This window comes from Taeniopygia guttata, chromosome 1 (assembly GCF_048771995.1).
Source record: "Taeniopygia guttata chromosome 1, bTaeGut7.mat, whole genome shotgun sequence".
In the NCBI taxonomy this organism is placed as follows: Eukaryota; Metazoa; Chordata; class Aves; order Passeriformes; family Estrildidae; genus Taeniopygia; species Taeniopygia guttata.
The window spans coordinates 73,551,684-73,564,847 of record NC_133024.1 but is presented as its reverse complement, the minus strand read 5'-3'; the positions used below and the strand labels follow the sequence as shown (position 1 = coordinate 73,564,847).

Sequence of the window (13,164 nt, the reverse complement as noted above, 5' to 3'; positions counted from 1 at the left end):
GCAATTTTGAAGAATCAGATTGCAGTACTTCACTCTCTTAGAGAATCCTTCTCACCTTTAGTCCAAGCGCCCAGTAGGCACATTGAGACAAACTTGCTATTGTGCCAAAGCAGAGTTAGGTATCTATCATATCACCTAAACCCAGACCATGATGGCAGCCCAGACTGAGGCCTCTGAGTCCCCATGCAGTCAATGAAAAGAGAAAAGCCAATTCAGATCTGTGCATTTTGCCCAAATTTTGCCTAATCTTCTGTTATTAAAAAAAAAAAAAAGCTAAAAAGAGGGAAGGTATATTAAAGATCCTACACTTTCCTGACACACCAGATCTCCATCTTAAAAAAGAAATGCAGCAAAACTGAACAACTTAACATGTTTCAAGTAATTTCAAATTGTGAAGTAGGTTAATTCAAAACACATTAAATCCGAACGCATAATGCATCCATTATATACCCCTACATTATTTACTTGGCAGTCTAGATTGAACATATCTCATTTAAACCTGCACTACTTAGCATAGTTTGCCAAAGCCAGGCGTGTGTGTTGATAACTGTGGTGGGTTGGACTTGGCTAAGAGCCAAAGGCCCACCCAGCTGCTTTCTCACTCCCTCTCCTCTAAAGAATAAGGGGAGAGAATTAAGAAGCTTGTGGGTCAAGGTTAAGGCAAGGAGATCACTCACCAATTAAAGTCATGGCCAAAACAGCCTCAGTTTAGGGAAGTCTAATTTCGCAAATTAAAAACAGTTTATGATGGTGGGAAATAAAGTTCAGACTAGAAACACCCTCTTCCTATCTCCTCCCTCCTTCATCTCAATGTAAATCTCATTCCTTCATTTCCAGCTCTTCTGCAACTCCTCAGTCCCCCAGGTACTGCAAGAGGCTCAGGGACTGGAGGTTGTTGCCAGCCCATAATACTCTGCAAGTGCAACTGCAGCACATAAAAGTTAACTCCACTGTCGGAGACGCAGGGGAGGAATCTGGGCAATTCAGCAAATGAATTTTAAAAAAGCACTTTTCAGAACATGACACTGGATTTGAATGTCTTCTCTACCAAAGGTGAGAAATATGTCCTCTGTCATTTCCAACAAAAAAAATAAAAAAAAAAAAAAAAAAAAAAAGAAAATTGGAAAAAAAAAAAAGAGGCATAGAAAAGGATGTACCTTGAAAGTGCTACCAAAAGTTGAGATACCATATATTTTAAATTCTGAGAAGCTAAGGAACATAGCAATTGATTTTGTTTAGACAGTCATAGTTTCATGGTTTCATGTTCTGCTATTATGAACTTGTTTCTTGATGGAAACAAGTGCTTCCAGTGCTTGCCACACATCTTCTACTGTATCATAAACCTTAAAATAAAAGACAACCAGGATATTATCAAGTGTATGTCAAGCAACATGTACATACTTTGTCTTTCCAATTTACACTTGAGTACAATGCCTGGATATATCAAACAAGCAGATCATAACCCTAACACCCATTTTTCCATAATGTGCACATAACTATGCATGTATTATTGCCTCTGCCAATATTCTGTGCATTATTTCAAGCCCTGTTTCTACACATTCAAAAAAAGGACAACAATTGCACTGGATAAGAACACCAGTTTTGAGGATAACCCATCAATATTAGGCATACAACTGCCATTTCAACACACAAAATGCTCTGAGTTGTGGTTGCCACGATTTTTATGTTAAATGTTGTAGCAGGTATCTTCTTGTTATTGGGTAAACACTGATTTCAGTCACAAAAAAAACCACCATTGGGACTTATAGTAATATACAGTGCGTGGACTGATACTTCAGACCTCAGTAAATGCAAGCTACTGAAACATATAGATCAAACAAAAAAAGATGAGAAGAACTGTCCAGTTGCTCAGTATGTTCAGGTAGGAATAAAGCCTACTATTTAACGAAAACAACTTTTCATTAGTTAGCAACAAACCATACACATTTTATTTAGTGATTTTCACTTTGTTTTCAAAATTCTCCATTCTCTTTTCTCATGAACAAAACCCAGCTTAGCTTCAGAAGAAAACATTTTGATAGATGCATGAAGCTTTTCCATGATGAAACAATTGGGAAGTGAAAAACAACAGTAGAATAATCTGAATTTGATGGAGGTCATGAATGCAATAGACTTCATGTTACATTAAAAATGACAGATGTATAAAAAATATGCTATACTGTATCATACAAGCAGTACAGTTTTTCACAGCTATGGCTGTATGCATATCTGAATGGAGAGAAAGGGAAGGTGACGGTTTTAACTCTGTGTTAGTTGAAGCAGGAGTCTTCTTTACAAACACAATTGTATTAGACTTTAAATCCAATTAGTGTTCAGCAGTTTTCACAAATCAATTTCTATTGATCTTATGAAGTAATTTAAATTCATCAATGTATCAAATAATTTAACTTCAGCAAAGTTATGATGGCAAAGTCATATGCCAAAAGCTTTAGGCAGAACTCCACAATTTTATTCCAAAATCTGCTTTGCTGAAAATGATACGGGTTTGGGGTTTTTCCCCTCCATAGCTTATCACCAATACCTCCACTTCCCTTGAGAACAAAAGTACTACTCTTGAGTGGGAGCTTGACTACCACTTCCTTTGAGAACCTCCAGGCTATCACTCCATTAGTTTCAAATGTTATAACCCTATTGTGGGGAATTTTATCCATGCTTAGAAATTGTATAAAGAGCAATTCACTCTTTAGCTTTGACCAAAGATCTGTGAAATAAATATACAATACATACAGATCTGTGAAGATTCAGTTTTAGCAACATGCTTGCATGGCAGTGCTCACCAGCCATGAGATGAAGCCAGTGCCACATCCTGCAATATAAAAACACCATGAACAGGATATGGTCCTGCCCTGCCCATGATCTCTCTATGCAGGTCCTATCCCACCACAGATACTGAGTAAAAGATGGTTGCCTCCTCAGTGAGAATATTCCCCTGATGCACCTACCTTCTAAACCATTTCACAGAATCAGATTTATTTAGGAGGGGTTTTTTGAGGTCATATAGTTTAACACCCCTATTCAAACAGGGTCAGACACAGCTGGTTTGTCCAGGTTCATGTCTACTTGAGTTTTGAGTATTTCCAAAGATGGGAACTCCAAAAGCTGTCTGGAGAACTCATTCCATGAAATTTCATGGGTTTTGATTTCTGCCCATTGCCTCTTGTCAAGTCAGTAAGCAAGGCTGAAAATAGCTTAGCTTTCTCCTCTTCAGTGGCTCATACCATGTATTTTTACACATTGATAAGATTCCCCCTGAGCCTCCTCTTCTCCAGGCTCAACATCCCCACCTCTCACAGCCCCTCCATATATGCAAGATGCTCCACTCTCATATTCGTCTTTGGAGCTGGCCTCACTTCAGTCACTCTGTAATTTTCTCATAGTGGGCAGCCCAGAACTGTACAGAGCACTTCAGGTGTGGTCTCAGCAGTGCTGGGAAGGGATGGATCACCTCCCTCAAACCACTGGCAGCACTTTTCCTAATGAAATCCAGGAGGCTGTTAGCCTTCTTTACTGTACAGATGCATTTCTCGTGTTCAACTTGGTGTCCTTCAGGAGCCTCACACCTTTTCTTTCAAAGCTGCTTCCCAGTCAGCCATCCTTCAGCAGCTGCTGATGCATGGGTTATTCCTCCCCAGATACAAGACTTTTCATTTCCATTTTTCTCTTTCATTTCTTTGTTCAACATCATCAGATTCTACATCAGATTCTTTAGCCTGCCAAGGTCCTCTGAATGGCACAACCATTTGGTGTATCAGCTGCTCCTCCCAGTTTTGTTCTGTCTGCAAACTTGCTGAGGGCAAACTGTTCCATCGCCCATCCATTAATGAAGACATTAAAAAGTATCTGCCCCAGTATCAACCCCTGGGGGTCAGGACACTAATTATTTGCCACCAGCTGTACTTTGTGCTACTGATGACAATCCTTTGGGCCCAGCCACCCACCCATTTTTCAGTCTTCCTCACTGTGCATTTTGATAGTTTATATTTAAGATACTGTAGGAGGCAGTCTCAAAGGCTTTGGTAAATTTGTAGACATCATCCATTGCTCTGCCCATATCCTATCAATCTGGCTGTCCTATTAAGGAAGTCAAGTAGGTTAACCATTACTCCCAATCAACTTTTTCTCTATTTGTTTCAAATATAGTTGCCAGGATTAGTTACTCCATCACCTTTCCAGGGATGGAGGTAAGGCTGACTGACCTGTATTTTCCTGTATCATCCTTCTTACTCTCTTTGTAGATATCACTTTATTATAGCAATTCTGGCTGTTTATAGCTAGTCAATTCCAGCAAAAATACCCAGGACAAAAATTAAATTCTTGTTTGTCAGTCAGAAGAGCTATTAAATTCTTCTTTCTGCTAGCATTCTATGCCACAAGAAGGACCTTGTTTTCTTTCCAGTATTAGACAGGTAATTAAAAAAACACCAAGACAAAAGTCCATCTTAATACAATACAATTATGCCTATGTTTTAGAAGATACATAACTTATTCTTTCAGGATTAGACTGAAAAGAATGGACTTGAGAGCTTCCACAATTTTGATATTTTTCTTTTCTGCAACTGTTTGGAAATCTCTTACAACACAGTGAAGACATAGCACTTTTGAAAATCCCATTCTGAATTTTTGTAGGCTTATATTACATATAAAAATACACAGAAGAATTTTACCAAACCTGTAGTACAGATTCCTCACTTCCAAAATAAGAAAATGCCAGAATTTTTTGTTGCTGTTGTTTCTGATTCCCGCATTTTTATATGCATATGTATCTTTTAGTATCATGGTCACATAGTTCATTTTCCTTCAGATCCCAAAATCATCAGTGCTCAGAATATCCAATGAACAACTGATCAATATTCTTTTTCATCTCTTTTATTCAATATTAAACTCAGACACCATTGATCTTTTGGGAATCAAGAACAAAACTTGTATGCAAATTTTGCAAGGAAGATTTAACTATAAAGCCCTGTGAAATTTAGCTTTTTCTTTTCTCCTTTTCCTTTCCCCTTTTTCTTCATTTTTGCCTGACCTCAGACCCCTTTCCTCTTCTCTCAGGTTCTCTGTTTCTTCCACCCCAATGAACCTCTCCCTTACAGGTTACCCAATGCGTGGCAGCACTGTCTTCAAACAGCAAAACAAAACTCTGGCTAAGAGCACAGACACTCCCTCAACCAGCCTGACTTTCAGCTGCCAGGGCAGCAGGCATGGAGGCACAAGGGTGGGAGCAGAGATCTGAGGATGGTGCCAGAGCAGGACTTGGGCAATCCAGGGTGATACTGGATTAAACTGCTGTTGAATCTCACTGTAAGTGACACTGGAGTGTGTGTTCCATGGCCTGGGGCTGTGACATTAATCCATACATAAAGGGAGTGGAAAAATGCCCTTACGCTGGGGATAGTAGACTCTATCCACACCAGAACTTTGTAAATCTTGGTGAAATCTCTCTTTGTCCTTCTGTCTTAACACTGACAGTGGTTTCAATAACAGAAAGGGGGTGACATGAAACAATTTATTATAACTTGCAAACAGATTTCCATGGGTTTTTTGTTTGCTTGGTTTTTTGTTTGTTGTAGTATATTGGTTTGGTTTGGGGTTTTTTACACGTATATAAGGTTTGAATGTGCCATAAAGTTCTTGTGCATTCATCAGACTGTACAATGCCCTCTGTGGAGATTTTCTTGGCTCCACACAAGCTCAGAGACCTGCATGTGACAACTCCAGCATGTGGCCAAAAAAGAAGCACAGGATAAGTCTGCAAGGTGCTCTGTATCAATGGGCACTTGTAGCTGTTATCCAGTGTGTAAGAACTACCTACACTCTTCTTCAGATTATCCTAATAATGCAGTTGTTCTTGTTTTGAATGGTGCAGCGCTCTTAAACTGCAATTACACTATATCTGCATAAGCATTCACAGAGATGTTTAATAAAAAATTTCTGTTCCAGCTAAAAAACATAGGGTACATTATGCACTGAGCAATACATGGACATATATAGACTTCAGGAACAGAAGTGGCATTAAATATATGGCAATATGTAGGTGTGAAAATACAGAAATACATGAATAGTTGCACAGCCCACACATCTCCACTAGATTCTGCAGAATAGCATCAAACAATGCACAGGTATCGAGATGATGAACAGGTGCTACACTTATTTGTCAGTCAGAAGAGCTGTGGGACGCAGAATTAAAGGCGATTTTGGAACAGTAAGAAGAAAGGGAAAGACAAATTCCAGATGGACACAGAGTTGACACTGCTCTGCTGACCCAAGCAGAAAAAGGGACAAGCTGTAAATTACTACAAAAAAAGAATTTTGTAAAAGGAAGCAATGCTATATAGACATTAGTGCTCTTTCCACACCACACAGAGCTTAGAGCATGAATATACATCAGATTTAAATACTCCTGCAAAGTGTTAGAAAAAAATCCTTTACATATGGTTATTTACACAAATATAGCCATGAATGAATAAAAAGACTGCACAACTACATGTATCATTAAGCAGGATATTCTATAGATCGTCACATTAACACTTGCATAATTATATATGATGCTTCCAAACATTTAATTTTTTTTTTCTGTTCACTTCTTTAAAACTCACAAAAAGTAAGGAAATTCTCTTTTAAAACTGCAGACTGCTGTGTGCCTAAGCAAACCATTATTTGCTTGCTCGCAGAGTCACTTGCCTGTCTATTAGAGTCACTGACGCATTAATTGCTTATCAAAACTTGAAACAGTTCATGAGTCACTCTGAAGATAAAATAAATACTAATGAGCCAATTTCAACGAAATTCCCCTCCTCTGCCTCTTAAAGCTGAAATACTGTATTTATTACATGTCAGAATTAAGTCTTGACACCTAAAACATGGGACAATATAAAATATACTGATTAGATCACCATGTTTCAAGGGATCATTGCATTACAGTCTTATTTGACCAAATTAGTGATCAAAGAGAGAAAGGACTGGTCAATTATAACAGAGAAATTTGGTGAGAGATGTCTAGATCTGGTGCAGTTGGAGTCAAAAATGAAGTATGTGGGTTTTGAAGCTGGGAAATGCTTCTATACACACATCACATTAAACTCACAGATTATTTTAATGAGCATTCGTGAAAACATGATCTTTGAACAAGCACATTGGCAGCAAATATCATTACATAAGAAATTTTAGTATCCCTTACATTGAATGAAGGATGGGGAGAAGGAAGGCACGGCGTTTTCAGGAATATCAAAAGAAAGCACTATATTTTGAATCAATATGGAATTTTTCTTAAGCAAAAAGACTAAGTGGAGGGCTCTTCACCCATTTAATTTTCTACTAAAATTCAGTGAAATATAGTGTTTTGGACTGTAAAAACTTTCATTTTGAAAACACGAATGTGCTGAGAGACTTTGAAGTCTGGGCCAATGAAACTTCACTGTTGAAAATCCAAGTCTAAAACTTTTCAAATTAAATGACACAGGGTGAAATAGGAAACACAAGACCTTCCCTTGAACCCTTACTCGCTTGTTCTAGCTTGTTCCTGAAAATGGCAGGCATAGAAGATCCCACAGAAATCAAAGGAGCAACAGGATATTTCCCTAAAAGGCAACTGTAGATCTGAAATAACTTGGGAATTAGACAGATATCAGTGAACCACTTGTGAGTCAAAATGTCAGTGAAAAACCCTTTTCCAAAAAAAAAAAAAAAAAGACAGCTTTTCTCAAGGAATTTGAGCAGCAGGATATTTTGGCTCATGAAGCTAGTTGGTATAAAGCAGATATAGTGGGAAATTTGTAGAAATGAACCCTGCTATTCACAGATTACAGCAGGATGAAGAACCCATTTTATCAAACTCTGGGTCTTAGTAAGAAATGAAAAAAACTCTATTTATGATATTAAGCCAAGCTGTTTATTGTCAGAGGTCATACCAGCTGCTGAACAGAAAACACTGCTTTAACTTCAGTTAATCATGTACTGAGGCAGTCTTAGAAGTGCTCCTGCACCTCAACTGATGTCACAGCACAGGGACACCTGGACACCCTCTTTAGGGTGTACTATAAAACTAAAGGCATCTCCTCAAAACAAGCTATCCAATCCAGTACTTAATACAGAATATGCCACTGTCTGCATGTAAGAATACAAAAAAAAAAAAAAAGTGGATTAAATATAATACAGGAAAATTTTGGATTTTGGTAGTTACCCTCATAAATTAGCATATATACTATTTTTTTTTCACTAAAGTGTAGTCAAATAGTGTCCACTTTCTATAGCAGTATCCTAAAATTCTTCACTTCACACATTCACAGCTAAGAGAGCTCTCATACAACTTTTTTTTTTTTCTCTTAAGTGTAAGAAAGAATTTATTTCATGTTACAAATGAACTGTGCTGCTTCCTCTGAAACATACCAATTTCCAAAATTATGGAAATAATATATACAAAGTCATAGGTTCTTTAAGGCAGGCCACTGGTATCTAAAATAAGGATTGTTTACATTTATCATAATGTGCACACCAGATAACAATCAATTTTCTTGTGTTCATGAAAAGTATTTTTTGTGCTCCCAGAAACTGCTTAGTCAAGAAAAGCTGATTCAGATACAAATGTGTTCCTCACCATAAAAATGGTCAAACAAGTAACAGCTATCAGCAATACTTTTCCTACTGTCATGTTTGCCCTGAGTGTGGATAAAACCAGCATCTTACCTTCTCAGATAATTCTGGCCCATTGATCCGAGCCTGTTCCAGAGCGTCCTGAACAAGGGAATGGAAGTTCAGCAGCACGTGCTCGATGCCGTGTGCTCCGCTCAGGGCTCCTGAGAGCTCCTCCAGGGACTGGAGGTACCCCTGCCAGAGGAGATCAACTTCGGCTACGCCAGCCAGGCAGCCTCGGATGATGTTGAGGCAGTAGCCCATGCAGGGCTTGCTCAGCGTCAGCCCCTGGCAGTGGGGGCAGTACTGCATTCTCAGCAAAGCTCTGCTGCAGTCTCTGGAGAAGCGTAGGTGATCTGTTGTATTGATCACTTCAATCCCCAAATTCAGAGCCTGCAAGAAAGTCCGGCTGGGCAAGAGTGACCTTCCCATTTGTCCTACGGCCTTTTTGGGAACGTTGCCAAAGGGCCTGATGTCTCTTCTCGCCGCTCGGAGGCACTCCGCATATTCCAGGGAAATGTCAGCCGGACCAGGATTAATCACATGGTTGTAAACTACTGGAAACAGGGTGTCAAAAAATCTATTCACAAATTCCTCTGTGCTGACATCTGTGCCAAATAGGAAGAGGCCAGCATCTGTGAAAAACTCCTGCACATGCACAGTAGCCTCAGCAGCCATGTTTCTATACGCATTGCAGAAAAGTGTGCTTGTGTAATTCTCAGCCAGTCTGATGAGCATTTCAAAGGTTTCTGCAATAAATCATCCAATCAATCAATCATTAATTTTGAAGTTAAAAAAAAAGAAATTAGAATAAGAACATAAAACAATTACATGAGGACAACTTACATATATCCCCAATTAGTTTTTGCATTAGAATTTTTGAGGAGACAAACTTCTCACAAACTACAACTGTCTATTCTGTATAGGGAAGCACCTTACAAGTAATGTTACAATACAATTAATAGTCCATATTTTCTTTGCAGGTTACAGTAAACACAACCTAAAAAAAATATAAAAGGAAATAATTGTAAGCTTCATTATTAAGTTCCAAAATACAGCAAAGTCCTATTGTATCTATCTTATGTATATAAACACATGAGCTTTTTCATCTCACAACTCATTTTGCAAGTTGCAATAGACAGCTGAATGCTCTTAGTAACTCCAAGTCATTCCTCTTATCATCCTAAATGGATGGGCAAAATTAACATTAAACAATATAAACAACTCTTCAATTCTATTAAAACTTAATAACTCTTAAATATCAGTATTTTGTGTCTTCCAGAGGAAGCAGATGCTCCAAACACACATGAGAGCATGATTTTACCCAGTGCTGTATGCTCTGGCAATTGATATGGTCAAGAACTGGTTTCCTCAGGAACTGATGGATAATCCCTTGCTGAGCCTCCAGAACTGGATGATGAATAAAACCTGAACAGACAAACTTGCATTTCACACTTTATGTGGTAATCCTTAAATACAGTGAGTAGTGTTTAATAAAGCAGTTTAAGTATACTGGAAAAATATCTTCTTCTTACTTGCTCTATGATTTGCAGGTAAGAGAAAACATCAGTTTTCAAAACAGAAAAAGAGCATTTACATTGAGGAATTCCCTAGATCTGCCTGAGCAGGTTGCACTTTAGGGAAGGCAATGAAGCAATATATGGATCAAAAAGAAACTTGGCTTAGAGTTGAGAATAGAAACACAGAAAGACATATTACAAATATTAACCCATTTTATACACTGAATGGCTACAACTCAGTGACATTTATTTCAAGTTTTACAAGTTTTCATTTATTTTTTTCACATTCATTTTTAAGTAAGACTGTAAAAATAAAGTAAGGAAAAGCATGAAGCACAGTTAATACTGTCTAAACAGTGATGTTAAATACAGGCAGAATCAAATTGTGTGAAAGCCTGTCAAGCAATTTCTGAAGCAATCTGAAGTCTGCTGGTCAGTCACTGAATGAAAGGTGTAGTAGAAAAACCAGAATAAATGCTAAAAAACCAAGACTGGCTACCACATATTTAATAAATACCTACACCTAAGTGCCTTATATTATGATAAAAAGTTTGCTCAGGTCAGTGAAAGGATTCTTGCTGACTGCAGAGATTTTGAAATCGCATACTTTGTGAAAAGATCACATATACTTTGTATTCAGTCTCTCTTTTCTCCAATAAAAAAGAGATACATGCTTAAAAATCATAATCATTCCTCTGCTATCTCTAAGTCTTAGTTTCGTATTTCAAACCACGCTTAAATTGAATTTGCTGTTCTCTTTTCTATTCTTCTAGCATTCACTCAAGTAAGAAAAAAGTGTTGACAGCTTACAGTAAAGAGTCAGAGAGTGCATCCCACTTGTGTGATTTTTTTGTTATTTTTATTGCTATGTAACATACAAATGTGAACCTCTCCTTAAGTGAATTTCACTATAATCATGCATAGATGCCAAATATCATAATGCCAAAGAGATAATGTCAAAAATCAAGGAGATGAATTTGTTTCAAAAGTCCTACTCCTAATGTCAGTACCCTTCATGAAACTATGTTCCCACCAATGGAGACCTTTTCAACACAGAAAAAGCCTCTTGGGTTTATCCTGTGGGTTAACATGCAGTAGTGCCAGCTGAGTACCTCTGCAGCTCCAGCACCTCCACCAGCCCCTCACACCTCATCCCTGAGGTACAGGAGACCCATTTCCTTCCAGAGCAGACAATGAGGCACAACAAATCAGACAGGGTAGATTAAATCTATCAATACACCCACTTTAAAGCACCTGAACCAAGGATGAGATCTCCACCAGCTGAACAGGCAGTTCGTACATCCAGCTCCCATGGAGGCACAGGAACACAGGAAACTAAATTACAGCCCTAAATTATTAAATATCTAACTATAATACATCTCATATTTATTGGGGGACATAAGGAATTCAAAGAACAAGCAGTTCTACTACAGAAACTTTATTTAGTCCCCTAGGAGTGTTTGATAGCATTTTTAATGGTAGATGCCATTTTTTATTTCCCTGTCCAAAAGGTCATGTGTGTTTTGCAGGTGTTATGTCATATCTGTAGGCTCTTTATAAACATTTTGCATTTAAAATGGCTGTGCTCAGACCACTGAACTAAATTCTAGGTATCTACTTATCACAGACTTTACACTCCTTCATATAAAATCCTGGAGCAGCCCAGAAAAGTGAAGGCAAAAAAATTACATAAAATTGATTCTTGGTTTAGATGGCTTAAAATACTAGAATGTAAAGAATATTAGCGCTATTTTTATTATTACTTTTCCTAGATGGAAACCATAAAGTCTGTGATCTAAAATTCCTTTTACAATCCATGGCTGCAGTATCCTATTAACAAGTGCACAAATATTAGTTCAAAGAATAAGTCACGCTGCATACGGACAATCAATAGATTTTACAACCTGGTCTAAACAATAACAAATCTTTGATATTGAACTATATTGCTGGGGCCTCAGCAATCCCCAGATGAATGAGTACAATAATCAACTACATAATTTACTGACTATTTCTGCCTTTCTATATAGAATGTGATGATACTGGCCACTTGTGTTTACAATTCTGCATCATGTTGTTTAACTGTCATTGTATGATTTCTTACAGAATTTTTAAACTTTTTTTTTTTCTACTGGCACATTTTCTACTTTATAACCATGGCTATTTCAGAGATTTGTTTTGCTCTCAGCAAATTTGCTGACTGACAGCAAATCACACCTATGTTTACTTTCAATACTGAATACCTTATGATGGCAATCTATGTCATTTACAACACATTCTGAAACTTTAGTGACAAATCAAACTATACTGGTTCAATACTGCAAACTGTAGCAATGTGTTTATCTTTTTAATCTATGGGCTGAGACTAACATAATCAGCATTAATTACTCAGCAACATAAAAGAAGTAATGATTTTTCAATCAGTATAAATTGATACATAAAAAATACATTTTAAGTATAACTAAGATGAGCTAGACAAGCTCTTTCTATTGTTATGATTTTTTTAATCTTCAGGGAAAGTGTCTCTTATCTCCATAATTTATAGATATTTTGTGCAACCCTACTATTAATAATTTCTAGTGTTTTCCACAGGTGACGTCAATTTTTCTTTCTTTGGTGACAATTAAAATGGTTGTTTGTACACTCCTAAATCAAATTTCAGGGTTGTCAATATTTTAACCAATTTATTTTTTTAAAGAATAGTAGTATTTCTCATCCTGATTTTACTAAAAACAAAACACAAGACTAGGAAATTTGTAGATGACAACTTGTTTTTTCAAACAAGTTGGTTTTTTAGCATTTTTTGGGGTTTTTTGGCATTTTTTCAGCTGATACTTCATACCAGTACATATATACATTTTTTTTTTATAATAGTGTGTTTACAAAGTGATTACAAAGTGATGTAAAAATAACTATCAGGTCATTGCTTTAAAGGATTTGCTCTCTTCCTTTAGCCTTTCAGTTCCTTAGAGCCATGGGTAGTTCTAAATTACAAAGAAGT

At 37.3% G+C, this 13,164-nt stretch overlaps 1 protein-coding gene across 9 annotated transcripts in view; it reads right to left on the bottom strand.

Annotated features, from left to right (window-relative positions):
• GPC5 (glypican 5) overlaps positions 1 to 13,164 on the bottom strand; it is a 578,936-nt gene that overhangs the window by 479,431 nt on the left and 86,341 nt on the right. For all 9 annotated transcript variants that reach the window (XR_012056734.1, XM_072931209.1, XM_072931225.1 and 6 more), the window contains exon 3: positions 8,701 to 9,395. Coding sequence is in view for 8 of the 9 variants with exons in the window: in XM_072931209.1 (XP_072787310.1) it covers positions 8,701 to 9,395 (695 nt within the window). In the remaining variant the exon portion in view is untranslated. The remainder of the gene's footprint in view (positions 1 to 8,700; positions 9,396 to 13,164) is intronic.